Consider the following 27,951-nt stretch of genomic DNA (forward strand, 5'->3'; position numbering starts at 1 on the left):
AAAGAGCCAGACAGGACTGAGTGACTTTCACTTCACTTCATGCAAGCACCAGTCCAGATGCTCAGGGCAACAGCAAGTGAACAGGACCGACAGCGTCCTTGCTGTCATGGTGCTTACATTCTTGTGGGGGAAAATAATAGTGTTAGAGTGTACAGCTAACATTTATAGAGCATATAACCATGTTATGGACTTCCCTGGTGGCTCAGACCGTAAAGCGTCTGTCTACAATGCCGGAGACCCTGGTTTGATTCCTGGGTCGGGAAGATCCCCTGGAGAAGGAAATGGCAACCCACTCCAGTATTCTTGCCTGGAAAATCCCATGGATGGAGGACCCTTGTAGGTTGCAGTCCATGGGGTCGCTATGAGTCAGACACGACTGAGTGACTTCACTTTCACTTTTTCACTTTAACCATGTTACAGGTTCCCTTCCTGCAAGTGCTTTATGTATTATTTGTTCTCACAACAGCTTCAGTTGCGTATTTTCTCTGGAGACTGAATTCAGTCGACCTTAGAAGGATGTTTCAGATTCAAAGGGAATAAAAGATCATAGCAAAGCAAACTACTGTAAAGTTGCACTCATTTCATATGCTCATAAGGTTATGCTCAAAATCCTTCAAGCTAGGCTTCAGCAGTATGTGAACTAAAAACTTCCAGATATACAAACTGGGCTTAGAAAAGGCAGAGGAACCAAAGAGCAAATTGTCAACATCTGTTGGATCATAGAGAAAGTAAAGCAATTCCAGAAAACCATGTACTTCTGCTTCATTGACTATGCTAAAGCCTTTGACTGTGTGGATCACAACAAGCTGTGGAAAATTCTGAAAGAGTGGGAATACCAGAAAATCTTACCTGACCCGTGAGAAACCTGTATGCAGGACAAAAAGCAATAGCTAAAACTGGACATAGGACAATGGACTGGTTCCAAACTGGGAAAGGAGTACATCAAGGCTGTATATTGTCACCCTTATTTAATTTATATGTAAAGTATATCATGCAAAATGCCAGGCTGGATGAATCACAAGCTGGAATCAAGATTACCAGGAGAAACGTCAACCACCTTAGATATGCAGATAATACCACTCTAATGGCAGAAAGTGAAGAAGAACTAAAGAGTATCTTAAGAGGGTAAAAGTGGAGGGTGAAAAAGTTGACTTAAAACTCAACATTCAAAAAACTAAGATCATGGCACCTGGTCCCCAAAAAGTAGAAACGGCTCCAAAATCACTGCAGATGGTGACTGCAGCCATAAAATTAAGATTCTTGCTCCTTGGAAGGAAAACTATGACAAACCTGGACAGTATATAAAAAAGCAGAGGCATTACTTTGCCGACAAAGGTCTGAATAGTCAAAGCTATGGTTTTTCCATAGTCGTGTACAGAAGTGAGAGTTTCTTCTCACAAAGAAGGTTGAGTGCTAAAGAGTTGATGCTTTCAAGCTGTGGTGCTGGCAAAGACTCTTGAGAGTGTCTTGGACAGCAAGGAGATCAAACCAGTCAATCCAAAAGGAAATCAACCCTGAATATTCATTGGAATGACTGATGCTGAAGCTGAAACTCCAATTTTTGGCCACCTGATGCAAAGAGCCAACTCATTGGAAAAGTCTCTGATGCTGGGAAAGACTAGGCAAAAGGAGAAGGGGGCAGCAGAAGATGAGATGGTTAGATATGCATCACCAATTCAATGACCATGAATTTGAGCATACTCTGGGAGATGGTAAAGGACAGAGGATCCTAGTGTGCTGCAGTTCATGGGGCTGCAAAGAGTTGGGCATGATTCAAGGACTGAACAACAAAACAATAAAACAGGCATAATCAGATTGTAAAGCTGGAAGGGATTTCAATAATGCCCTCATTTGATAGACAAGGAAACTGAGGCCAGGAGAAATGAAATGAAATGAGCAGAGTCAGGACTAACATCATGCTGCCCAGTTTTATGCCATGAAATTTCTACTGCTTCTCCTCCTAACCTTACTTCTCCTCCTACTAAGGTCTAGTGATGGGGCTTCTGTACAAGGAACTGCAAGAATTAGCTCAAGTAGTCCTTACAACTACTCTTGTGATAGGCACGTTTAAATCTCTTATTTTATACATGAGAAAATTGGCATGGGAAAGAGGGTAAGAGAGGCAGATGGTAAGGCCAATTTAGGAAAGGGGCTAGCTGCTAAATCATATTTTGAAAATGCCAACAAAAATTGGCAGTTGCCATTTACCTCTGTAAGGATTAAATTATTAGCCACTGCAGCCACTGACCTTCAACACATCCTGAAAGGAGTTCAGGGTGGAGATCAGGAATGAGACACTTTGTGCTCTGGGAAAACTGGGTATTTTCAGAAGATTTTGTGAGCCCAATTCTTACATCGCCTCCTATCTAGAAAAGCACTAAAATCATTAATGGTTACATCAGCTCCTCGTGGCCAGCTGGAAGCCTCTGGCAAAACGTGTGCTTGATTTCACACACTTCGCTAAAATCGTATGCAATACTGACCTCTCTCCCTGCCTCTCTGGGGGCAGTTTCTCAGAACTATCTGAATTGCTGTCTCCTGAGTAATAGTCCTCATTTTTGTCCCAAATAAAACTTAACCTACAACTCTCATGGTATTTTTTTTTTTTAAGTTGACAGAAAACTGGCAATATGTTTGGACAGAGAACTTTGGCAAAACATTCTGAGCTATTCCTGCCATTCTGAACCTGCTGCCTTCCTTTCATGGAGGTATTTTCCCTGTGATGTGCAAGAGTAGGGAAATGTTGACGCTTAAATTTGTGGCATCCAGGATTCAATCTTTTTTTATTTAGAGAGAAAAAAATTTTGGTGCCTACTGTATGTATTCCAACGATTGTACAGAAAGAAGTTATCTCTTTACAGATAAGTGAAAAATAGTAGCTAAAACGAACATTTCTCGAAGCTTCAGTTCCTAACGAAATAAAATTTGAGAGCTGTCAGTGAGGACTACGCTTCCCGGCGTGCACCGCGTCTCCCGCAAGACCAACGCCTTCCATCGCTGGGCCGGGACGCGTACCCAGGCGCGCACAGCAACTCGGGGATTGTAGTTTTCTGGAGGCCCAACCGGTCTAACGGACCCGGAAGCAGCCACCAGAAGTTCCGGCCCTAAGAGGTGGAGTCCGGAGGTGGCGGGGGGGCGGTGGCGCCGGCGGCGGCGGTTGCCAGGAGCCCGCGTTGCCGCCAGAGTACCGTAATATGGCGGGGAGGAGGAGGAGAAGGCGGCGGCGAACGGAGCTGTTTTTAGTCAGTACCAATTGAGCACTTTGCTTCCTACCAAGGCCAGGAGCGAGGGGAGGAAAGCTGCCAGGGCCGTGGGAGAACAGGTGTGTGCCTGAGACTGGTCTTGACTCAGCGGGTCTCGGCTTTGAGGCCGCAGGGCGGGCGGAATTGGCGCGCTGAGGAGCTGAAAGGAACCCGAGCGCAGGGGCTTCCGGACCTCCAGCCCCTGAAAAGACTCAGGCTGTGTGGAGGCGGGTGCCCCGGGGGCCGGTGGCCGGTCGCGGAGGTGATGTTCAGATGCTGGCACCGCCTGGTGGGTCCTCGGGATGGAGCTTTATCAGAGGAGCTGGGGAAGGTGGGCTTGGGGCGCTGGGGAGACGGCAGAGGGTCCCCAGTAAATAAACTCGGACCAGAACCGGGGAACCACCTCCTGTTGATAGAACTGGTTTGGCATTTTTTTTTTTTTTTTCCTGGCAAGGGGAGCGTCCCAGGGTGTGCACTGGCCATTTCTGATGCCATTTATCACTAGCTAAAGGCCCTAGGCGCGTTCTTCACTCTGGGGGCATAAGGAGAAGGATAAAAAAGCAAATTATCTTTATTGGCCCTCATGCTACTGGTGGTTTGCACCCTTTGCTTCTACCTGGTTATAACCCCAGTTCCCTACCCTCAATTTAAGCAAATGGCAGGCGCCTAGCGTTTGACTTAATGGGGAGGGGTATGAACGCAGCAAAATGAGGAAGCTGTGGTCCCCCTTTCCACGTTTTTTTATTTTTTATTTTTTTATTTATTTAGTTTTTAATTGAAGGATAATGGATTTACAGAATTTTGTTGTTTTCTGTCAAACCTCAACATGAATCAGCCATAGGTATCATAGGTATACATACGTCCCCTCCCTCTTCAACCTCCACGTTTTTAAGTTAAATTTCAATCTTACCAGAAACCAAGCATTGTCACTGCCCTCTAGGGATTCATAAACTAGTGGAAAAAAATAGTCGTCATCATTCTCTTCCTAATGAAAGTTGCTCCCATTCGTTGCTTTCTGCATGTCCTACTAATGAATCCTCACAGAATCTCGTGAAAGCAGATACTGTGATTATACGTATTTTACAGGAAACTGAGGCATAGAGATGGTAAGTGAATTGCCAAGAACATACAGCTCGTGTGTGCCTGAAAAAGAAAGCTTCCCCTTTTTTTGCCCCTTTGAAAAGACTGATGGGTAAACAAGTAGCTGGGATATGTAAACAGGACATGTTCTGTGTTCTTTTAACATTCCCTTCAGTGACATTTCTGATGGATCACTGATGAGCAGGTAGCAGAGTTGTGAGTCTATGGGGTTTGCAAAGAGGCTCATTTGGAGAAGGATCCTAGTTTAAATGGAGAAGACAGGCCATGTCTGAACTTGATGCAGCCAACAAATTATTAATTCAAGTGGACCAGTAATGCCTAATGGTAAAGTATGGGGCAGTAGATTTGTGGTTGCAGTGGCCTTGTAGTCAGTGCTCCCTTAAAATAAAACCCTGTTGACAGAGGTAATTGTGGCATGAGAAATGGAGTTCCCTGTTGCTTAATTATATAGGATACCGGCTCTCGATTTTTAAATGGTTGCCTTTGCAGTTTAGAGGTACCATTTTCTCTGGGAATAGGGTCATCTATGAAATTCCCATTCTCTAAATTCCATTCTTCCTTGCTAGCTTCTTTGCAATCTAGTCCAGTGTCTTCTTTCTTTCATTATTGTTTGAGCTAACTATTCTAATTTCTTTATTCAATATTTTTATGAAGTGCCTCCTGTGTACAGACATTGTCCTACATAATGGGGATTCAGTGGTGAGCAAGACTGAGAAGGTACCTGTGCTTATGGAGATTGCATTTCGGTGGAGGAAGACAGACAAAACCCAAGGAAATAAACAAGATAATTTCAGATAGTGGTAAGTGCTATAAAAGTTGGGAAACAGCAGGATAGTGTGATAGTGAATGACGCAGGGTTCGTCCCACAGGGTCACTTGGTTATTTTCATAATCATGATATTAGACTTGTATTTGGATGTTTAATGCATTATCATAGGCGATAAGTTATGCAGTAATAATAATATATTGCTGTATGTCTTCAGTGTATATGGCAAACATATACTGTTTAAGGGATGTGAATTTAACTTTCTGAAGCAATGAGGCATATTTATATGATGTTGAAAGAAATATAAAGCTATTACCATAAAGATATTTTATTTCCTTAAATTTACCAGACCTTCCATGCTTTGTTTGTATATCCATTGGAAGTATATTACATTAATTGTATGAGTAATCTATTTTTGTTTCTTGTAATGCTGGATGCGTGGGTTGTGTTAAAAATTCTTTTGAAGTATTTTAGTAGAGAGGGGATCATTTGACTTTCTCTTATATCTTAGCTTCTGCCTATTCTAATTTTTAGTATATAATGTGGGTTGAAGCCTAGACTAAATGAGGCCTACTTTGGTTATCATACAGTAAGCTGTTTTGTATTTTATTTTCTTGTTTTATGAATATAAGTTTGTAAGATAATCTCATTTATACGCTAGAGAACCATTTCTTTGAAATTAAGCTCTCAATTTGCATAAATGAATATAGAAATAATTAAAATTGATGGGATGGTAGGAAGAAATTTTGCTATTAATAAGACTACCAGTTTGTCAAAAGTAGCAATAGATCTTATTTTCTCATAATGTAATCATAATTTTATATATGATTTTCCTTCATTTCCATTTGTGCTATTGTTTGTTCCGGATACATTAGAGTACTAAATTTTTAAGTACCTTGACGCTTAGGGCAGTATCGTATTGTATCTTATTTCATCTTTGCATATCCCACGTTATGAAGTGAATTTCTCTTCCCTCTCTCTCTTTTATTTTTGTTAATTAATTGTTTTAAAATGAACACTTAAAGGAATATTATCGTATTAGTTTTTCTGTTTTCACAATTCATATCTTTGTTGGTTATGAGTCCAGTGATAGCTCTCTTTCCCTTTCCCTTGCTTATTTAAAGGAAGCAATGCCAGACATAATACTGTGAAAACAGGCAATCAAATATTTAACACATGTTGGATGAATGAATTGGTAGCTAATCCTTCCTGGTTACCTTATATTTTCATAGCCACCATCACAGTTTTCCAGAAATCGTGAAATTACTGGACTGACTGTTGTAAGTAGTTTGGTGGTGGTTCCATTTTTCAGCTATAAAGTAGAATTAATATGAGGGCCAATAGATTCTGTTTTTCACTTCTGAAATTTGGCCAGTTATTGTGAAGTCAAATTATATTCTTTAAGATACACAAGTGATAGACTGGACTTTGTGGTAGAAGAATTTTTGAAAGTAAATATCTTTCTTATTTATTTAGCCCCCGCCCCCCTTTTTTGTTTTGCTAAGAAGGATTCCTACCTTTGTATTATATAGTTTTTCCTGTGATGTATAGATAAGTCCTGCTGAAGAAAAGATAATATTGTTTTACAATCTGAAGTTAGTTAGGTTGTATAGAACTTTGTTTCTTTTCAGAAGGTTTCATTGCTGAATTTTGTTTGCCTTTCTAAATTAATCACATTTAAAGATTGACTATATACAAATCTTTAGAAATATTTAGTATATGAAGCCAGGCTTAATTGGGCAGGGTCTTGAGGTCTTTTTTGTGCCCAAGAATTAGCTCCTGATCAGGAAAACAATTCTTGAAAGCCCAGTTCTAGAAATTGTGAATTCTAGGAATATTTCAGTGCCCTACAGATTTGCCAAATAAACTAACATCATCACATTAAAAATGGCTTTTTCCTCCTGCTGTAGTGTGATTGTGGGAAGATGGAGGAGTATGAGAAGTTTTGTGAGAAAAGTCTCTCCAGAATCCAAGAAGCATCAGTATCCACAGAGAGCTTTCTACCTGTCCAGTCTGAAAGCATCTCACTTATTCGATTCCATGGAGTGGCTGTGCTTTCTCCACTGGTAAATGTTCTTTGATTTTAAATAATCTTTTTTTTTTTTAATAGTGAATCAGTAAGGTTGTTCACAGAAAAATAAAAGGAAAGCTTATAAATATCTAAAAGATGCCTAACCCTTGTCAAAAGGAGAGACATGTTCACAGAAAAATAGAAGAAAGGCTTATAAATATGTAAAAGATGCTTAACCCTTTTCAAAAGGAAAGACATAGCTTTTTTTTTTTTGAGTTCTGATATATGGCATCCATTTAGAACTCACACCAATACAGAACATTTTCATCACCACAGAAAGATCTCACATCCTTCATCCCAGTTATCAACCCCAGCCACTGTTCAGATTTCTTTCACTATAGATAGTTTTACCTGTTGCACACATCTTTAATCATTCTGGTTCAGAACTTCCTGATTTTATGATATTTTTACATTTATGAGAAGTAATTACATATTTATGATGTTTTTCAGCTTAATATTGAGAAAAGAAAGGAAATGCAACAAGAAAAGCAGAAAGCACTTGATGTCGAAGCAAGAAGGCAGGTTAATAGGAAGAAAGCTTTACTGACTCGTGTCCAGGAGATTCTTGAAAATGTTCAGGTGTGTAGTATAAGCTCTTTTAAATTATAATTAAGAAAGCATGAGGTAAGATTGATGATAATTTTTAAGAAATATATTTGCTTTAGTAGTTAATTACCAATATGCAGTTGTGTTTGAGAAGCTTCGTAATTTGTGATATTCCATTTCAGTTACTCCAAAGAAAATTCACTTGCTTGTTAGTGATGCTCAGTACTTGAATCAGAGGGTACTTAGACAGTGGACCCATACACTGAGCATAGTTGCTTATTGTCTGTGTCTTATGACTCTAAAAACATTGAATTCTCAGTGACAAAATGATAGAATTGGCCATTGTAGTTTACCTCTGAACTAATCAGTCTATTGACTCAGTGACCTTATTCTCATTCTCTGCTAAAGTAAATAACTGCTTCCAATGTTTTTTAGTGAAAATTCTGATCTTAGATATACAAATGCAATTTAGATTACATAACAATTTTCTTGATGTATCTTAGATATAAATTGAAACTATTTAAACCACACATCTTTACCTTTTGCAGTTACTGTAGACTTGTATAAACAATTTGTTTTAAGTTCTGGATTGTTTCATACTAAAAAGAAAAACAGTGAGTAAGTTAAATAATTTCTGCCATATGTGGCACTGTTTTGCTGGTTACATATTTTAATTCTTTTATAATCTTAGAGGTTTGTGGTTCATGTAATTCATGCTAGATGATATTTCCCACTAACTGCTACCTTCCTTTCGCTGTGGGTAGTTGATCTTAATTTGTAAAGTATAAATACTTCTCGTATTGAATTTAAAAACTATAATGGGTAGCACAATAAGGGTGGGTTTTTGATTTATTACATATTTCCTATTTTTGGAACAAAACTGGCATGTTATTCTTGGTCCATTGAGGGAATAATTCACATATATTACTAATGGGATTATCGTTGAGTTTAAAAACTTTCTCTGCATGTACAATATATAGTAAGGAATTAATTATGCAGTTGGAGAAATTTATCTTACACAAGTAGCTTTCTAAGGTCTGTTTTACCTGTAAAGTCTGTGATTTTGTGGTAGATTGTTTTTGTTGTTATTTAAGTTGTATAATCAAAGGCTTATTTTAGTGATGTATAAAAAGGATGGGTGCTGAATATCACAGATGTGTAATGTTTAGTTATTTTGAGGAAATAATTTTACTTAAACCTGTGAACATATGTCCTGAGTATGTATCCCTTTTATTATATTTCAGTTATGAAGTTGTAAGTATATCTCATTGTATTGTTTATTGCACAGTACCTGGAAACAATTGCATGTCTTGGGATTTGTAAGCTAAAATAGGAGTGCCATGTTGTCTAAGAAAAAAAAACACAAAACAACTTAAAAATCTTTTAAAATTCAGGATTCTGGAGTCTGTATTCATAAGATAATATGGTGATGATTTTTGCCAGTTTCGTGTATGCTTGTATAATCTTTAGAATTAAGCTCCAGGAGTTGGTGATGGACAGGGAAGCCTGGCGTGGTGCCTTCCATGTGGTCACAAAGAGTTGAACACAACTGAGTGACTGAACTGAACTGAATCTTTAGATAACATCCTAGTTGACTTTTTACTTAAGAACAATAGATCCAAAATGTAATTTTATTTTTTATCTGTTGAATCTTGTGTGTACAATTGTTCTCTTTAAGTTTTTTTTTTTTATTAAGTTTTTAACTTACTTTGCTTGTTCAAAAACTCATTAGCAGGCAGCTGTTTTAAGTAGTCATCAGTTAATCAAATTGAAATTTGCTTTAATGTATTGGGTTTTAAGTTAAAGTTTTTATTTTTCAAGTATTAAACTACATAGCTGAGCTATCATTTACCACAAATTTGTCTCATCATACAGAGGGTTTTAGTTAAAATTTGGAGCAAGCTTGTGGGAGGCAAGAGTCTTGGTACTGGATTATGTTGCTTAATCAATATCCTGGACAAGTTAGTCTTTCTTAAAGAGGAATCATTTAAGTAAGAAATTTAATTACTTGCTATTTATCTTACACATTGTTATCCTTAGATGATAGTTCTCATAGGAGAAGCAGTAATGATGTTGGTGATGTTAATAACATATAACCAGAAGAAAGTTATGGAAAATACTTCTATTCTAAGATTAAATTGCACATTGGTATATGAATATATATGTGTGTGTGTATAGACATGTACATATGTTCATAATTGTATTAGATTATTTAGATAAGTTACTTTTTTTCTTTTAATCTTTTAATAAATAGTCCAGCATGGCCAGTAGATGCTTTTTATAGTAATTTGTGCTCCATATGGTACAGAATACCATGGAAAAGGTCATCTGAGTTTTTGTTTGTGTTTTTAAATATTAGAATTCTGAATCTTCAGTTTCAGTTTTGCTTTAGAAAACAATGAAATCAAAGGCTTTTTGTGTAGTGATGAAATGTTAATTTTCATGTTTCCTTTTTCAGGTTAGAAAAGCACCTAATGCCAGTGATTTTCATCAGTGGGAGACTGAGACAGTTTACTCTAATTCAGAAGTCAGAAACTTGAATGTTCCTGCTGTACTTCCAAATATCTTGCCAAGCCCTACTGAACACTCTACTTTAGCAGAGGTTGAAAACATAACTGGAGTTTTGCCATTGAATAATGAGGATCAATTTAATGGGATAGACTTAGCTAGGGACTCGGAAGAATTCAGTTATCTGAAGCAATGTGATAGTTCAGATATTAGCCAGGCAGAAAATGAAGCTTCTTTAAAGACTTCCTCAGCAGCTGCACAGGAGACACTTACTTCTGATGTTCTCTTTCCAACAAATGAAGAACAAGATCCATCACTTTTGGAGGAAGTTACTCCGGATCCCTACATAATGAGTCTTCAGAACCTGATGAAAAAGTCAAAGGAATATATAGAAAGGGAGCAGTCTAGACGCAGCCTGAGAAGTAATGTAAAGAGGAGTGTTAATGAGAGTCATTCAGACAAAGAAAATGATGCTGTTAAAGTGACTGATTATGGAAAGGAGAAGTCCCAGTTGATAGGCAAACACTGTGGTTCAGTTATTCCTGACAAACCAAGCCTTAATAAATCAAATGTTCTTCTCCAAGGTGCTTTCACTCAAGCAAGCAGCATGAATACATCTGTTTTAGGTAACTTTTCTAAAGTGGACATATCTGTACGAACTGGCCATTCCACTGTTTTAGAGACTGATTCTAATTTCAAAGGCATTCCCACTTTTGTTACTGACAATAATGTTATCAAAAGTCTTACTGGTTCATATGCCAAAATACCTAGCCCAGAACCAAGCTTAAGTCCTAAAATGCATCGAAGGCGTTCTAGGCCATCATCAGCATGTCATATACTTATAAATAACCCAATAAATGCTTCAGAATTAAGTCCTAAAGGGAAAGAACAGGCAGTAGAGTTAGTTGTTCAAGAAACTGATGAAAAAACAAATGTACCTGAAACTGTGCCAAAGTTACCAGTTGATTTAGCAGGAGTTTGTTCAAGTAAGGTTTATGTCAGCAAAAATACAGAAGCCATCCAGGAAATGGTTTTAGGTAAATCAAATCAGGTATGTCAACCTTCAGGTAATCAATTAGAAAATAAAGTTATTCATGGACTTGGTATCATGGAAGGTCAGTTAATATCTGATGCGAGAGGACTGCACAGAATGGACAGTACATGTATTGCAGGGGAAAGATTGCATGAGCCATATGCCGCCAGAGAGTGTGTTCTGAGTCAAAACTTTGATACTGTGAGTGGAGTCAAGTCAACCAATGTGTTAGAGAAAAACTCCTGCAACTTGCAGATGGAACTGAATAAGTCTTATGATGTAAAAAACCCATCTCCGTTACTGATGCAGAACCAGAATACCAGACAGCAGATGGATACCCCTACAGTGTCCTGTGGAAAAGAACAATTTTTGGATAACAGTTTTGAGAAAGTTAAACGGAGACTTGATTTAGATATTGATAATTTGCAGAAAGAAAACTACCCTTATGTTGTAACAACTGGAATAGCTGAACAGGAAAGGCAACATTTGCCAGAAAAAAGATACTCTAAAGGATCTGTCTACATCAAGAATAAGATGTTAGAAAGTAGTTCCACAGGTAAGAAGGCTTTGAAGTGTTTAATGCCAAACAGATGGCATCTTTATTTAATACTTTTAATTGACAATTTGCAGAATAATAATAGTTGTCTTCACCTGTTCAGGTTACTTCCATTTATCAGAGAGCATAATTAGCTACAGTGTATTGCTACTTGATAGGCTTTCTTAAAGGATTTTCTTATTTAAATTATGAATCTTTCACAATCCATTTGGTATTAATAGAGAATATTGTTAGTGACTGAAGGAAAAAGTTCTTGCATGAAGCATTTTAATCCATTGTATTGCTGTTAGGTCTTCCTTTATTTTCACCAATGTTCCTCCCAATATTTTCACCAGTTTGCCCTTTGATTTGTAATGAGGTGCTTATGCAGTTGGCTCTTTGAAAAGTGAAAGTGTAGTTGCTCAGTTGTCTCTGACTCTTTGCGACCCCACATGGACTGTATCCCACCAGGCTCCTCTGTTCATGGAATTCTCTAGGCAAGAATACTGGAGTGGATTGTCATTTCCTTCTCCAGGGGATCTTCCTGACCCAGGGATTGAACCAGGGTCTCCCGCCTGGCAGGCAGATTCTTTACTGTCTGAGCCACAAGTTGGCCCTTTAGTAAACACTTTAACATCAAATTATTAGAGAAAATAGCACTGATAAGGCTCTGTGAGTAGTGTTTCAAGAATGGTATATTTAGTAGTGAAAATTATTTCAAAGTTTCTGTTGCATCTAGTGTTATATTAACAGCAACTTGTTAAAACAAGTCTTATTACTCCTTACTTTGTTGTTATGGTTCATAATTCTTCATTACTGATAGTAAAGACATACAAATCAAGTAAATTAAGTTTTTAGGCACAGACATTTTAACTCTAATGTGATATATAGCCTTCTGAAAAAAAACTATATTCTATAAAATTGCATACTAAAAGTAGCAAAATTTATTGGAAAAATAGGGTTGGGTTGGGGCAGATCATTTAATGCAAGTACAGCTTTATCAGAACTCTTAATAAAGAAAACAGCTGATAGCTGAGGAGCCGGCTTGGCTTCTCTAAATAGATGACACAACAGGCTAAGGCTGTCTTGGTGAATACCAAAAGAACAGGAACGAATTAAGTGGCAGTTCTGGCAGTGTTTCCACAAGAGGAAGGCCATGTGTGGGAGATGAGGCTGGTCATGGAGGCAGCTGGGTTGCTGTCATGGTGGGCATGGGAGGCAGCACAGAGTGCTGAGAGCTGCCCACAGCTTGGCCGCCTACCTTGGGCACAGCTCCCAAAGAGGGAGCCCCTGGACAGGCGCTCATTTATAAGGTTTTAAGGTAGAGCTGAATGGACTCCTGCTATTGGCTGAGTGGTTAAGTGGAGAGCCTTTTTCCTTCCTTGCTGAGAGTTACTAGTCTACTGCTTTTCCAGCTCCCCTCCTCAACCTATAAAAAATTGTCTGTGTACAAATGCAAATTGTTGTAGCTGAATAAAATGGATTTAGGAAAGAATTATTGGAATACTATAGGAGGTACGACAAATATAATTATTTTCATTGAATATCACTGTGTATTTGGAAAGAAGGATTCTTTAAATTTAGGGGAGTTACAGTGGATCCCTGAATATCTGCTACGTCCGTCTGTGTAATACCTGGTATTTCAACATTTCAAAGTATCTCACCACTTTCTGTTTAGTAAGTTGCATAATCATACTGATTTAATACATTTTTTAGTAATTAAAATATCTGGAATTTTAGTATTTAATCTTTTTTGGAACTTTGTACTGAGTAGCTTTACACTATCAAAGCATTTATTTAAAAGAAAAATAAAGCACAGGCTAAGTTGTAATACTAGAGGCCCTGGAAAAGGACAAGAGTGAAGAGAATAAATGGAGGTGAGATGCACACGAGAACCACATCTTGAAGTTAACTGGAGTAGGAGAGTCTGGATGGAACATACAGCCTTGTCTCCACCGGTTCAGATCATGAAGGGACCTGTTGAATAATCGGGTGAGGGTGATAAGATACAGACCTTTAGTAGCCTGAAATGAAAGGCGAGCAAAAGAGATTGTGATTCAGAATGGCCATCTGGCTGTATCTTGATTGTACTATGTTGGATCCAGGAATTTTCTCTGGTTAGAAGCGTAATTTAAATTGATGGTATAAATCATCAGATATTACTAAATTTTCTGAATTTGAGGGGACATTTTTTTTTTTCAGAAGGCGAGGAGATACTAAAAAGCAAGATGTTAGCTTTTGAAGAAATGCGGAAGAGACTGGAAGAACAGCACGCCCAGCAGTTATCACTACTCATAGCTGAGCAGGAAAGGGAACAGGAAAGACTGCAAAAGGTGAGGAATTAAAATGTAGGGATATAGGGCTGGTGAGTGGAATTTTGGTCATGTAGAGGATATTTGTTAATTGTTACTTACGTGTATCTTACCCTAAGGGGGTCACTGATTTTGTTACATGGATGGTATTTTTATTGCCAAAGTGTGAGTTACAATATTTAGATACTTATCTAAAAGTAAATGCATAATTTATCAAAAGCATACTTAATTGAATCCTTGATTCAAAATTTTTAATATTTCAAAAGGTGTTTTATAAGTGCTGAAATATGCCTTCTGTAAGAGTATATTAGAAGAGGAAGGGCACCTGTTTTAAGATTAGCACATCTTAGAATCAGTTAAATAAATTGTCAGTTTTATTTGAGGGAGGAAAACCTGAAATAATAATTTGCTGATAATCATACATACTTTTAGCTGAGCCTAAAATGATACTATTTGGAGATGTAATTAAAAGAGCCTACCACATTGTAATCAACTTAATCTGCAGGACATAGAAGAACAGGAGAAAATGTTGAAAGAGAAGAAGGTAATTACAGCAGAAGCCTCTGAATTGGACATTAGCAATGCTGTGGACTTAGAGTGGAGAAAGATAAGTGACTCTGGTTTACTAGACACAATGCTGTCTCAAGTGGACTCACTCCATACTTCGAATTCAAACAGTTCTGGTAAATATTAAAAAATCATTTAACATTTAAAAAAATTATCCTATACTAAGATATTTTGTTTGGCACACTTTAAAAATTGTACCTCCTTTCTATTAGTCATTGCATGTCCAGCCTGCTGCTATTTGCCAGCTGCTTACTAACTGATGAAAAATGAAATGATAGCAAAGACCAGTGAGCAGTGTTTGTGAAGAAAAGCCACCTTAGCAAGGAAAATATCAGGAAATTTGACTCAGAGCCCAGTCATTGTTCACTCATGCAGCAGGTGATATTCTTCAAGGGAAAACTCAGTTTGCTGTCTCCTGGGTGATGTTGAATTACATCTCATTCCCCTGCCCCAATAAGAGCTTATCTTCAATTATCCTGAGATGCTGTTTGTGTTGAAAAGATCCATCTGGTGTATAAGCTTCAAGTCCATAAATATTTTAAGTCTGCATGTGGATCAGTTTCAGAGGAGTTGTTACTCTTAACGAGTGTCATGTTTGTTTGGATGTTCTGTGTATTCTAATTATTTTGACATCAAATACAATACTGTGTGTATATTTCTCAAGGTTTCACAAGTTGTGCCCTACAACATAGCTTTGGTTCTGCAAATGAAGTACCGTTCTACCTCTGGGGATCATCAACCAGTGGCTTGACCAAACTCTCAGTAACAAGGCCTTTTGGAAGGGCCAGAACTAAGTGGTCTCAGGTGGGCAAACTTAATGATATATGCATGCATGTCTGTCTTTCTGTCTTTTTAATTTAATTTTTTTTTTGGCTATACCATATGGCATGTGGGATCTGGCATGCAGGATCTTGTTTCCCTGACCAGAGATTGAACCCAGGCCCCCTGCAGTAGAGGCACAGAATATTAACCACTGGACCGCCAGGGAAGTCCCTAAACTGTCTTTTTTAAAGAGCTACATTATCTTAGGTTCTACAAGTGAACCATAAGTATTTTGTGATACATTAGAAGCTTAGCTTTTATTAGATATTAAACAACACAGCAAACACATATAGAAGAATTTCATATGTACAAACTATTCATTGTAATAGATAAGAAAACAATCTTGAGTATAATGTTCAGGTTATTAAAATGTTGTGTTTATGATATTTCTTCTAGGTTTTCAGTCCAGAAGTACAAGCAAAATTTAACAAAGTAACTGCAGTGGCAAAAGGATTCCTTACTCGTAGGCTTATGCAGACAGATAAGCTGAAACAACTTCAACAAACTGTAAAAGTAAGAGGATTGTATAAATTGTATTGCATTTCCATCTCAGTTTCTATCAGTGTTCTGACACAGTTGACAAATTAGTTCAGTACTTAGGCAGATCAAATACTTTTAAATCAAATACTTTTTAAAGGCTTAGATTTTAGAAATTGATTAATCTCATTCAGATAATTTTTAAAAGTAGGTAAATGAAGTAGGTTGTGCATTTTTTTGTCACACTTTAAAGTGAGTGCTGTTTGACTTCTGTTGTAACAGTTTTATTTGTATACTTACATTTGTTTTGACTAAGAAAAAGAACACAAGGAAACTCCAGTGATCATGAAATCCTTCTAGAAAAATGAAGGAGCATTTCTTTTTTCAGGATACTATGGAATTTATAAGAAGTTTTCAGTCAGAAGCACCTTTAAAGAGAGGAGTTGTTTCAGCACAAGATGCTTCTCTTCAGGAAAGAGTGTTAGCTCAGGTAATGCATGTGTCCTCAAGGCTCTTATGAAATGGAAATGTTTTATTTCTGTCCCTTGATTGAACCACTGAAAGTAGGTTTCAATTAAAACTTTAACCTTTTTCTTTAAGAGTACGTAATATGACTGACCTCTAACCTCATCTTTTTAAATGGGTATAATATTTTCTTCTTTTGAACTTAGTTGCGAGCTGCCCTGTATGGCATTCATGACATATTCTTTGTAATGGATGCAGCTGAAAGAATGTCTATTCTACATCATGATCGAGAAGTTCGCAAAGAGAAAATGCTCAGGCAAATGGTATGTTACATGATTTTTAAATTAGTGAATGATGAAAAACACATTTATTTCCTTTACACTCACAAAGTACTTCTCATAGCAAATGTGTGGGTTTTCTCCCACACCAGGTCTCTGACACCAGCTGGGTGTCCTACGATTCAGTTTAGTTCTGATACCATCTACCTGGAGTCAGTGTTGGATGCTGCAGGATAGGGAGGCATTCACATAAGACTGCGCCCCACTTGAGATGCCAATCTCAAGTTCCATGTTGTATTTCTGACCAACTAGCTATAAATTGGGGTTCCCGTGACTCTCTACTCCGGTTTGAAAATTTTTCTAGAATGGCTTACAAAACACAGGGAAATCTTAGCTACATTTAATGGTTTATTATATAATAAAGGATAGAGTAACAGATACAGATGAAGAGCCAGGAGGAGAGATACGCAGGGTGTGGGGTGGAAGGGTCTTGAGAGCAGGAGCTTCCGTCCTGTGGAGGGTGTGCGCCACCTTCTCTGCACAGGGGTGTGTATTTTGGGTTTTTATGGAGGGTTCATCATGTAGGTATGATTGCATGATTGATTATTGACTCAATTTCTAGCCTCAGTCCTGCGCCAGATGATAGCGGGTGAGACTGAAAGTTCTAAGGCTGTAATCATGCTTGGTCTTTCTGGTGACTAGCCCTTATCCAGCGACCCCCAGGTTTGTCTTATTAGAAGAAAAGGTGCTTTGGGAAATTCCCTGGCAATCCAGTGGTTAGGGCTCTGTGCTTTTACTGTCAGAGCCCAGGTTTGAAAAAAAAGAGGATGCTTCTGTCACCCAGGAAATTACAAAAGATTTAGGAGCTCTGTGTCAAGAACAGAAGTCCAAGATCGAACATTAGGAAAAAAGATGATCCTGTCACTCAGGAGATTTGATTACAAGAGTTTTAGGAGCTTTGTGTCAGGAACTGTGTTCAAAGACCAAATATTAATAGGAACGAGGGGCAGATTTATTTATCTATAATTACTTCACAATGAGGTTCTTCTGGGTTTGGAGTAATTGATACTAAATATCATTCTTTATTGATTTTAGCACCCTTCCTACAATTCTTAAAACCGTTCTCAGGATTACCAAAAATATTTAAATCTGTAGACAAATTGAAAAGAAACTGGTAAAAGGATTACATACTGTTTTGTGATTAGGTTTTTGAATTAAGCATTGAGTGCTGCTTGGATGACTCATTAAAAAACTATTGACTGTTCCTGATTAAATATCCTTGAAACTATCATGTGCATAGTACCTCTTTTATAAATGAGAATTAGAAAACAGGCTCCAAATTAATTTGAAATACAGTTGCTCCTTGAACAGTGGGGGATTAGGGATGGCCCACTGTCAAAAATCTGAGTATAACTTTTGAGTTCCCAACAACTTAACTGCTAATAGCCTACTGTTAACCAGAAGCCTCACCAATAGCATGAACAATTAACACATATTTTGTCTATTATCCTTACAATAAAATAAGCTAAAGAAAATAATAAAGAGAAAATATGTTTACAGTACTGTACTGTATCAATGCAAAGAGTTGACTCACTGGAAAAGACCCTGATGCTGGGAAGGATTGGGGGCAGGAGGAGAAGGGGACGACAGAGTATGAGATGGCTGGATGGCATCACTGACTTGATGGAGATGAGTTTGAGTAAACTGCGGGAGTTGGTGATGGACAGGCAGGCCTGGCGTGCTGTGATTCATGGGGTCGCAAAGAGTCGGACACGACTGAACGACTGAACTGAACTGAACTGAACTGTATCAATACCATAAATTTATGTTGTTTGTTTATAAGATGAATCCTGTCTTACAGTACCTACAGCAGTATTGTCTTTTATGATACAAAACACTGAAGATGCTATATGTATTACTAACACTAGACAGAAAAAATGAAAAGATAACATGAAGAAGAAATCCATGTTTATTTGCAGGTATAATGATTCATGCACTGAAAGTGAAGAGACAGCAGCCTGTTTGACTTGTGGGAGCCTGGTGTAATCTCTGTGGTTACCTCATAGTAGACTAGCCCGTGCACTAAACAATGAGCCGCTGTACTGTGCTCAGGCGCTCAGGCGTGTGCGACTCTGCGACCCCCCGGGCTCTAATCCACCGGGCTCCCCTGTCCGTAAGATTCTCCAGGCAGGAGTACTAGAGGGGTTGCCTTTGCTGTCCTCCAGGGGATCTTCTCAACCAGGGATCAAACCCGAGTCTCTCATGTCTCCTGCAATGGCAGGCAGGTTCTTTACCACTAGCGCCACCTGGGAAGCCCACACTAAAGAATAAATCATTATAATTATGACCTACAGTGTTACAGTTATGTTCACAATACAGTATTGGAAACTGTTAGCTTCTTTTTTTTTTTTTAACACTATTTACCTGTTATGATAGGCTGCAGTTGAAAGAGAAGAGAGTAGGAGGGAGGGAGAAAAAGAGAGAAGCTGGCATATTATATGGTAATGTAACTTTGAAAGCAAAGTTATAAAACAAAATAAACATTAATTTTATGTGAAATATTCACACCTTATGCTTATAAGGATAGACCAGTAGATACATATATTTTATGCATTCATGACATACTTAATGTTTTTTGGATATTTCTAGGTTATACAGTTCATCTGTGAGTTTTTAAAAATTGTCACAAATCTCAAAAAAATTTCCAATATATTTGTTGAAAAAAATCTGCATATTTGTCACCCGGGCAGTTTAAACCTGTGTTGTTCAAGGGTCAGCTGTATATCAGAGTGTTGGAAATCTGTGGTTTTAATCAGTGATCTTAGTGTGGTTGGCAAAAGAAAAACAAGCCAAATTTTATTATTGGGACAAATAATTTTAATTAATTTTGAAAAATCATACTGTTTCGATTGTAAAGACTAAAGTTCAAAATGCTAGTAAGAGAAGTCTTTCCGTACAATTTGAGATCATCCTATACTATAATACAGTGGTATTACTGATACCACTAGAGCTTCGTGTTACTTTTGTCTTAAAGGATAAAATGAGAAGTCCACGAGTGGCTCTTTCAGCTGCAACACAGAAGTCTCTTGATAGAAAGAAGTACATGAAGTAAGTTTTCATGCCTTGTCACATTCTAATTTAATTATTATCAAGCCAATTGATTTTAAGCATCTGTTGGTTTGTATTTTCAAATTAGAAATAAAGTTAACTCTTCTTCAACAAGGGTGATAGAAGTTCCCTTGTATAAAGAGTTTTATTAAAATCAGGTGGTAAAATCTGGTTTTATCTGTAGATAAATTTGTTAATAAGTATGTCAACGTCTGCTTGTGTAATTGATAGCTAATCAAATAATCTTAAAAAATACTTAATCCTTATGTTCAGTGTTAATTTTATCTTTTAAATATATTCTTTTTCAAATATTCTAAAGACTTCATAGTGGGAAAAACTTAATGCAAAGAATATTCTGAAACTATCCTATTAAAATTCTTTCTTGAAATTTGTCTTTAGTATGCTTATTATAGGTCTTCCAGTAGTGTACCAACTTTGAAATGATTTGTTTCTGTCATCCTGTATCACATTTGTAATCATGTGTTTTCTCCCTTCTAAAAACATTATTTGTATGTCCTTATTTTTATATTGTGTTAGGGCTGCAGAAATGGGAATGCCAAGTAAGAAATTTCTGGTTAAGCAAAATCCTTCTGAAACAAGGTGAGAAATATCACAGTCTCACTGAAAGACTATTTTTTAACTTTTAAGGAAAAGAAAATTTTGTAAATCCCTGGCTTTTTATTAGCTTTGTTCTCCTTTACATCAGTAAATCTCTCCCTGTTGAGCTGGAGGCTGAGAGGGTCAGAATCCACAGTAATACCTGGTCGTGTACAAGGTCATGTGTCAGACCAGATGTTCCTGGAGCTTTCTATAGGATATAGAAATTTGAGCCCCATATGTCTTTGAGTTCAGTTTGCAGTCTCAGGGGTCTTGGATATTTACTTAAAAACCTTAGGAGGTTAAACTTATGTTTCTGACCTGTTTTGTGCTCTTACAAGAGTGTTTTGTTTCTCAGATGTTTGAAAGGAAAAACTGGCTTTTGTAAAGTACATAAATTATCTAAAAGCACAGGGTTAATGCTTACGTTAGATATCTCCTGATAAAAAACCAAGGTCTGGCCTCTTGGTGAGCATTTAAGCACCATGTTAATATGCTTTAATCACTTCGTTTTCCTTTGTGGTAATGTATAGGCCAAATCATTGCATTGTTGACTTCCTCCTCACTGTTTCTTTCATCTATTGAAAGACAATAGGGGAAAAACTGAATTTATCTTGTTGAATTAATTTTTTATTTACTTTGTCAACAGAGTCCTTCAGCCGAATCAAGGACAGAATGCACCTGTTCATAGGCTACTGAGTAGACAAGGGTAAGATTTCAACACACCTGAGTGTTTAAAAATATTCAAATCAAGGTTAGCTTTGAGAGGGAAAAATAATTTAGTGCTTTTTATGTAAAAGATTATTTTAAAATGTGATATTTTTATAGCATTGGGAAGAGCTTTTAATGTTTTGTTCAAAGATAACCCTTTGGTGTACTGTTGTGTATTATATTTTAATTATCATCTTTTGTTGGTGTGTTTTTACTTTTCATTTCATACCATTTTGCTCATTAAATATTGTAAACATCCATATAGTACGTTCAGCATCACCAAAGTGATTCTCCAACCAAGTACAAGCTATAGTTTAGTGGTTCTAGTCTCCTGCTGAAGCAGAAGTATAGTTTTCTTGCTGTGCGCATGCATGAGACTTAAATTCTCTTCAAGCTTATTTGTGCTTTGAACAGTTGATGCAGTATGGTTGCTTTTTTTAAATGTTGGACATTTAGAATTTAATGCAAGTGACTTATTAATTTTTTTATATTCAATTAGAACCCCTAAGACATCAGTGAAGGGGGTTGTGCAAAGTAGACAGAAGTCTTCACAGAGCAGAGTCCCTCACAGAGCGCCTGTTTCAGGTGTGTAACGAAGTCCTGAAACCTGTTCGATAGAAAGACGTGCACAAGCTGCCCCGTGACGCAGGCCACGCCAGGGGATGCGGTGTCTTTCCTTGCCACCATAATTTTGGCATATTCACAGTCATTCCTACTGGTGATCATTTTATTAGTATCTTACGGCAGTCAGGAGATCTTGGTAAAATTGTGGTTCAGTGTTAATTCCATGGAGATACTATGTATTTTTTAATTTGAAAAATTTGTAGAATTATACACACTTAATTCAGAAGAGTTTTTATAAATGAGTAAAATATAATGAGCTATCCAAATCTGTGCATGTCTATTCAGTTTTGGGGCAGTGCGTCCCCCAGGAATATTTGTATCTGCACATAAGGGGAAGAATTTTTCCCTCTGACTACAGGGTCACATGTGAATATGCCAAGTGCGAGGGGATAAGGGCTTAATCTTTTGCTCAATAAGAAGCTTGAGCTTAATGTCTTTATATTCATTATTTGAGAATTATTTAAGGATTAAACCAAAAAATGTATTTTTAAATCCTATTTATGGTGGCAGAAAGACAAATTCATTGTTGAGCTGATGCAAAACCTTTAAGCTAATGTTTTAATATTTTTAGGTACCTTTGTTGAGACACTATGATAAGCTCACCCAAAATTATGTGATCCATTAAAAATACTTTCAAACTGTTTTGCTTTAACTAGACTGCTTTCTAAACTTTTAAAAGAAATCTAATCACCAGGCAATGAAAATTAAATCTTTAACAGTTCTAATCCTCCTATTAATATATTTTAGAGCTTTTATTACTAAGTGATTTCCTCCAAATTAGGAGGGAACAAGCAACAAATTTTTTCATGTTATTCATATAAGTTCAAAGAAGGAACAAGATATTGATCACAACTTTGAATTGATTGCTCAACTTTTGCATGTATACATAGTGAGTTTAATTCATAATGTTGAATATGTAGATAATTTAAAAGGTCATCTTTTGGATTTCACTGTGAATGACAGTCAGTGGAGTTGTTTTAAAGGGATGAGAGAGTTGAAAATCCTGCTTATTCCAGAGGTTGGATCAGCTTGTTTGAAAGATAACCATTTGGACCAAACACCAGATCTGTTGCTTGTGAAGTTATGTGAAATTTTAAGACATTTTCAGTTTTTTTATCATGTTAGCATTATATAATGTGATAAATCCTAGTTAGTTGGCAAGTTATTGAAGAATAAGTTTTGTTTTGCTTAATATTATCTATTCCCACAGTGACTACTTTCCATATTCTTTTCTCATGCATTTCATCTCCACTATTTGTCACTTGTGAACCTATAAGAAAAGTAGCAACTACTGTTTTCTTTTCAGTAATACGCAACAGTATAAGGGATGAATAGAAAGTCATTGTAGTTAATGTGTACAATGAAGTTCATTACTTAGAACTATTGTGGGTTTAAATGCATTGCAACGTAATTATTAATAATAATATACTTAACCCTTAATTATACATGTTCATTCAAACATGTATAATTAATATGTATCTAACAAGTATGAAAATTCTTACCTATTTTTTCCTAAAGATTTATTTATACATGAGTGCATATTTAGACAATTGAAAAAGACTATGAAGAATGTTATCCTTTTACATAAACTGAAAATTTCGGTTATGACTGACTAAAATTCTGACTATGAATCTCAACACAGGGATCCATAGTTGCTTTTGAAAAGATTATTCTGTCTTCCTTAAAGTTTTAATGGCCTGGATTATGTTTCAAACAAATTTGAAATTATGCATTGATTTTACCTACACTACATGTTCTAATAAAAGAACATACCTTTTATTAAGCATTTTACAGAAAGTTCAGTTTTGTTATAATAGATTATCAATCTCTCAGCTTGAAGTAGAGTTCTGAGGTGTTTGAACTGCAAAGTTTGCTGCAAAGCAGTTAAAGTTGTTTATAGTTTTTACAAACTAAATTGCAAACTCTGATCTCACATATTTTAAAACATATTTGTTTTAAATCTTGTGCTTTAGAGTTTATAGTGAAATTCAGAAACTACTGATTAGAGTAGGAGACAGTAATGCAAAATGGTTAAATAAAATAACTAATCAAGTGGAATTGGGTTCTCAGAGTTTCTACTTCTTCTTACTCTGTTATTTATACAAGTGACTATTACCCTTAAAATAGTATAACAATTTTGACCTCATGATTATTTTACATAAGGATTAAATATGTTAATGTATTTTGCTTAGTTCAGTGACTGGTACATAGTGAGCAGTCATTAAATGGTATCATTACAGAAAGACCGACACTGAGAAATAATATTAGTTTTGCTCTGTTTCTAGGAGTATATGCAGGAAAAATCCAAAGAAAGCGGCCAAATGTTGCGACAATTTAAGAAGACAACATTCATTAGGATAAAAACGGGGGGAAAGGTTAGGATCCATATTATTTTCCCTGCTCATGACTTTTTATTTAACTCTGGACTCTGTTTACACAGGCCAAGTGATGTCAAAGGGCTGAGAAATCATCTGGATATTTTGGTCTCTTTCTAACCACCCTCCCCCCTCTCAGATTTTCCTCTTAGTATCAGTTTTTTGTTGTTGTTCAGGCACAAAGTTGTGTCTGGCTCTTTGAGACCCTGTGGAATATACCCCCCAGGCTTCCCTGTCCTTCTCTATCTCCTGGAGTTTGCTCAAATTCTTGTCTATTGATGCCATCCAACCATCTTACCCTCTGCCGCCTCCTCCTGCCCTCAGTCTTTTCCCGCATCAGGGTCTTTTCCAATGAGTCTGCTCTTCAATTTTGGGTGAAGACAAATTAGTGCTTAGTAACTGACTCATTTTTGTCCTTAACCTGTATAAGTTTGTTTTATTACTCAGGTGTCTGCTGAGAACCTTTTTGTAAACTTAAAGGACATTTGGGTTTATTTCTATAAAATATTGAAAAGGTGTGATAAATTATAAATAAGTTCTGAAATATAAAGTTCATTCATCTTAGCACACTATTTGATAAATTACTGTTCTGTTTAAGAGGAAATTATTGCAGAAGAATGTTTTTCTTTTGTTTTATTCCTGCAAAAACTGATTAATCTCTCATATTCTTGGATTTATGATGTAATCTCATAGGATAAAACACTATTGTGTTTATTGTGGTCTACCTAAAATGTACCACAGAAGTAGCTGGGTGTCACAAGTGTACATTCTTCTCAAAAACTAGTTGTCTTACAGAAATGTTAGGCTTAATGTACGTTACCCCAGTAATATCAGAAACATTTCTACTAAACTATGAAATCTGTCGAGGGTAACAAATTTGGGGAAGATAGCACAATCTTGAATGTAGTAGTGCTTAGGAATGAATGCATTATTAAATCTATTTCTGTAAAATAGAATAACATGTTGCATGCAGTTACATTTTCTATTTAGTCTGTTTATTTCTTCATACTCTGCTTTTTTTTAGCATGCTTGATTTAGGAGAGGATAAAGGGCTATCTAATATAAATTCAAATTTCCAAATGGGATGATAATACTCGAGTTGAAAGGCTGCATTACATGAGACACTAATATTTAAGGTTTTTCATCACTGACATATTCATTCAAAATATAAACCAAAAATAGTTACCAAGGGAACATGACTTTATAAAAAAGAATGTCATTGTTAATTTATCAAGCCATTTCCAAAAGGGCTTTGTGCTTCTCATGTAAAATTGGGAACATTTATGTGTGCATTTAATCTTTCTAACTTGAATATTAAAAAGATACTGGTATTTTGAAAATGCAGACTGTATGTATTCTTAATATTCTCTTAAGGATATTGAGATAAGGATGGTTTTCTTCAATTTTCCACTCCTTTTAAAATTTAACTTTTCCATCCAACTGTAGACAGAAAATTGTAATCTTCTCTGAGTGTAAACTTGATTTTCTTTATTGAGATGTGTCATTTATTTAAGGGGTAAATCAGAAAATTAGAAATAGAACACAGTCAAAAATGTCTGAATTACCAATTTATATTTTTGGGCAAAGTATATCAAAATGATCTTCTTAATATGATAAATTGTGCTTTATCATTTTGAAAACTCAGGATACAGATTACTTATTATCATTGTGGGTCTTTCCAGTATGAAAGATAGATGCTAAATGTTTTGGGTACAGTAATGCAAATTGGCGATACCAAATAGTGTGTTTCAGAGAAAGTTAAAACTAGTTTTGGATTAAGGATGCAGAACTTGAGTTTTTTTTTTTTTAAGGGTAAAGCTTGCATGTTTTATGAATTTTTTATTAATATTCACAGCTTTTTCTCATAAAAGTGCCAGACTTTGTTTTGTGCTTTTAATGTGCTTTTAATTTATATATATTATTTTATTATTTTTACTTTGAGTGGAATGTCCATTAATGTAAATTATATTTATTTTTATACTTTAATTTTCACTAGTTTTGCTTCTAGGCAAAAGGTAAAATAAATTTTTCATTGTAAAAGAAATTTAGTGTGATTTTTTTTAATTTACCAAAGAAAGGACTTTTGAAAAGAATGTGATCAAGACATTAATACTTTAATATGATCATTTTTTACAAGACCTGTGAAAAATATGTCCCACTGTTTAATATGTAACCTGTAACAGTGCTTGGCCCAGCATCTGATTTTACATGAATTGGACTTCTTAGAGGGCAGAAGTTCACTGGAGCTGGAAATGTCTTCAGCTGGAGCTGAGCAAATGGGAGAGAATGCTAAGGTTGAAGCTCATATCAAGCTGCTAATTTTGCAGTGTTAAGAATCCAACTCTTGATGCTGCCCAACTGTCTAATGTGAGGATAGTCCAGTGGTCCTTGTTTTCGCCTCTGATTGAGGAGATACTGTGTTTGATAATCTGCAGTGTGAGAAGAAGCCCTCCCTTTTCCCATGGCTACCCTTTATTCTTGTTTGTTTCATACGTTGGGAATAATCAGTATGACTGGTAACTCTTTATTATTCATATTGAGCTGAAAACAAGGATCCATTTTGGAGATGAAGATCTTTTTTTTGGTTAGGTGTCACTGTCCCATGGACAACCACACACAACTCCCCTTCTTCCCCTGAAATGAAGAGTAGTAGTTATAAAAAAAAAAAAGTGAAGTTGGAAAGCTATCCCTAACAGACCATAGTGAGCATACATATAGGCTTAAAAATAATTCTGAAAAACAAAGGAGACTTTCAGTCATGGAATGTGGTACAGTGGTGTCACATTGGTTAGGTTTTAGAAACAGGTCTGAGAACAAACACGTCTAATCAAAATTATACTTGACAGTAAAATAATACCTTTTCATTTGTTTAATCTGTATTTGTTTTTGGTCAGTTTCTTGAGGTGGTTGACAGCGTTGCCACCAGAACTATGGTTTTGCTTCTCGGCCTACAGTGGGAAAAACCCCTCATTCATGTTTTACATAACAGCCTGTTTCAGGATTACTTCCATTATTTGTGTAATACACTTGATAAAACAGGGTTCAGATTCAGTGATTGAATATGCTAAGGAGCAAATGATGTTGGTCTGCTCTACTGCCCCCTGAGTTATATGCTGCCCCCTCATCCCCCCCACCCCCCAACTTGCAGTCCCTTCTGTATCCAGAGACCAGCAGCAGTGCCATGTGGGGACTTGCTATAAATGTAGAAGCCCAGGTACTGCCCCAGACCTGAATCAGAACCTGCATTTAACAAGATGCCCAGGTGAATCTGTGCAATTCAAATGGGAGAAGCCCTGCTTTATGATATGCTGCATAGTCTGCTGCCACGAAAAGTAAATCTCTGAAGACTGGAAGGTCACAGAAGGTACAATAAGATTTTTTAGCCTCCAAGTGAGTGATGTACTGCTTAACTGAATGTTGATCATTTATTTGCTGGGCATTTCATAATCATTTCCCTTCACCTCAGTCAGAATTATCCTAATTTCAAAGATGAAGAAACTAGGACTCAGCATGGTAAACAACATATTCCATTAGAGGGTTAGGGTATGTTCTGTTGCCTTTTCCTGAGGAGGTTTTTGAGAATGTCGTTTTCTGACCTCTTTATGTCAGAAAAAGACAAAACAAAAACTCTTGAAAAGGGAAAGTGAAGATCTGTTGCTGCCTTGTGATCAACCAACTGTTAACCAACAGTCTCCCCTATTAGATCTCCGCTAGATGAGAAGTCAGGTTTGGAGTCAGGTCAAATCCCAGTTGGGGCACTTACTAGCCATACTAGGTCATTCAGTTCAGTTCAGTCATTCAGTCATGTCTGACT

At 36.6% G+C, this 27,951-nt stretch overlaps 1 protein-coding gene across 2 annotated transcripts; it reads left to right on the forward strand.

The window, feature by feature from the left end:
- Window positions 1–3,104: 3,104 nt before the first annotated feature.
- Window positions 3,105–26,181, forward strand: CCP110 (centriolar coiled-coil protein 110). Of its 2 annotated transcripts, XM_043456184.1 has the most exons (16): window positions 3,105–3,322; window positions 4,998–5,143; window positions 7,019–7,174; window positions 7,630–7,758; window positions 10,184–11,822; window positions 14,004–14,134; window positions 14,619–14,796; window positions 15,345–15,484; window positions 15,899–16,015; window positions 16,368–16,469; window positions 16,651–16,767; window positions 19,757–19,830; window positions 20,368–20,430; window positions 21,077–21,136; window positions 21,638–21,723; window positions 24,048–26,181. In XM_043456184.1, the coding sequence occupies exons 3-16, from the start codon at window positions 7,034–7,036 to the stop codon at window positions 24,098–24,100; spliced, it is 3,030 nt and encodes a 1,009-aa protein (XP_043312119.1). In that variant the 5' UTR covers window positions 3,105–3,322; window positions 4,998–5,143; window positions 7,019–7,033; the 3' UTR covers window positions 24,101–26,181. The 2 variants fall into 2 exon arrangements, with proteins under 2 accessions (XP_043312119.1, XP_043312120.1); XM_043456185.1 differs by lacking the exon at window positions 21,638–21,723 and having other exon boundaries at window positions 3,106–3,322.
- The last annotated feature ends 1,770 nt before the right edge of the window (window positions 26,182–27,951 follow it).

The sequence above is a fragment of the Cervus canadensis genome, chromosome 32, assembly GCF_019320065.1.
Source record: "Cervus canadensis isolate Bull #8, Minnesota chromosome 32, ASM1932006v1, whole genome shotgun sequence".
Classification (NCBI taxonomy): domain Eukaryota; kingdom Metazoa; phylum Chordata; class Mammalia; order Artiodactyla; family Cervidae; genus Cervus; species Cervus canadensis.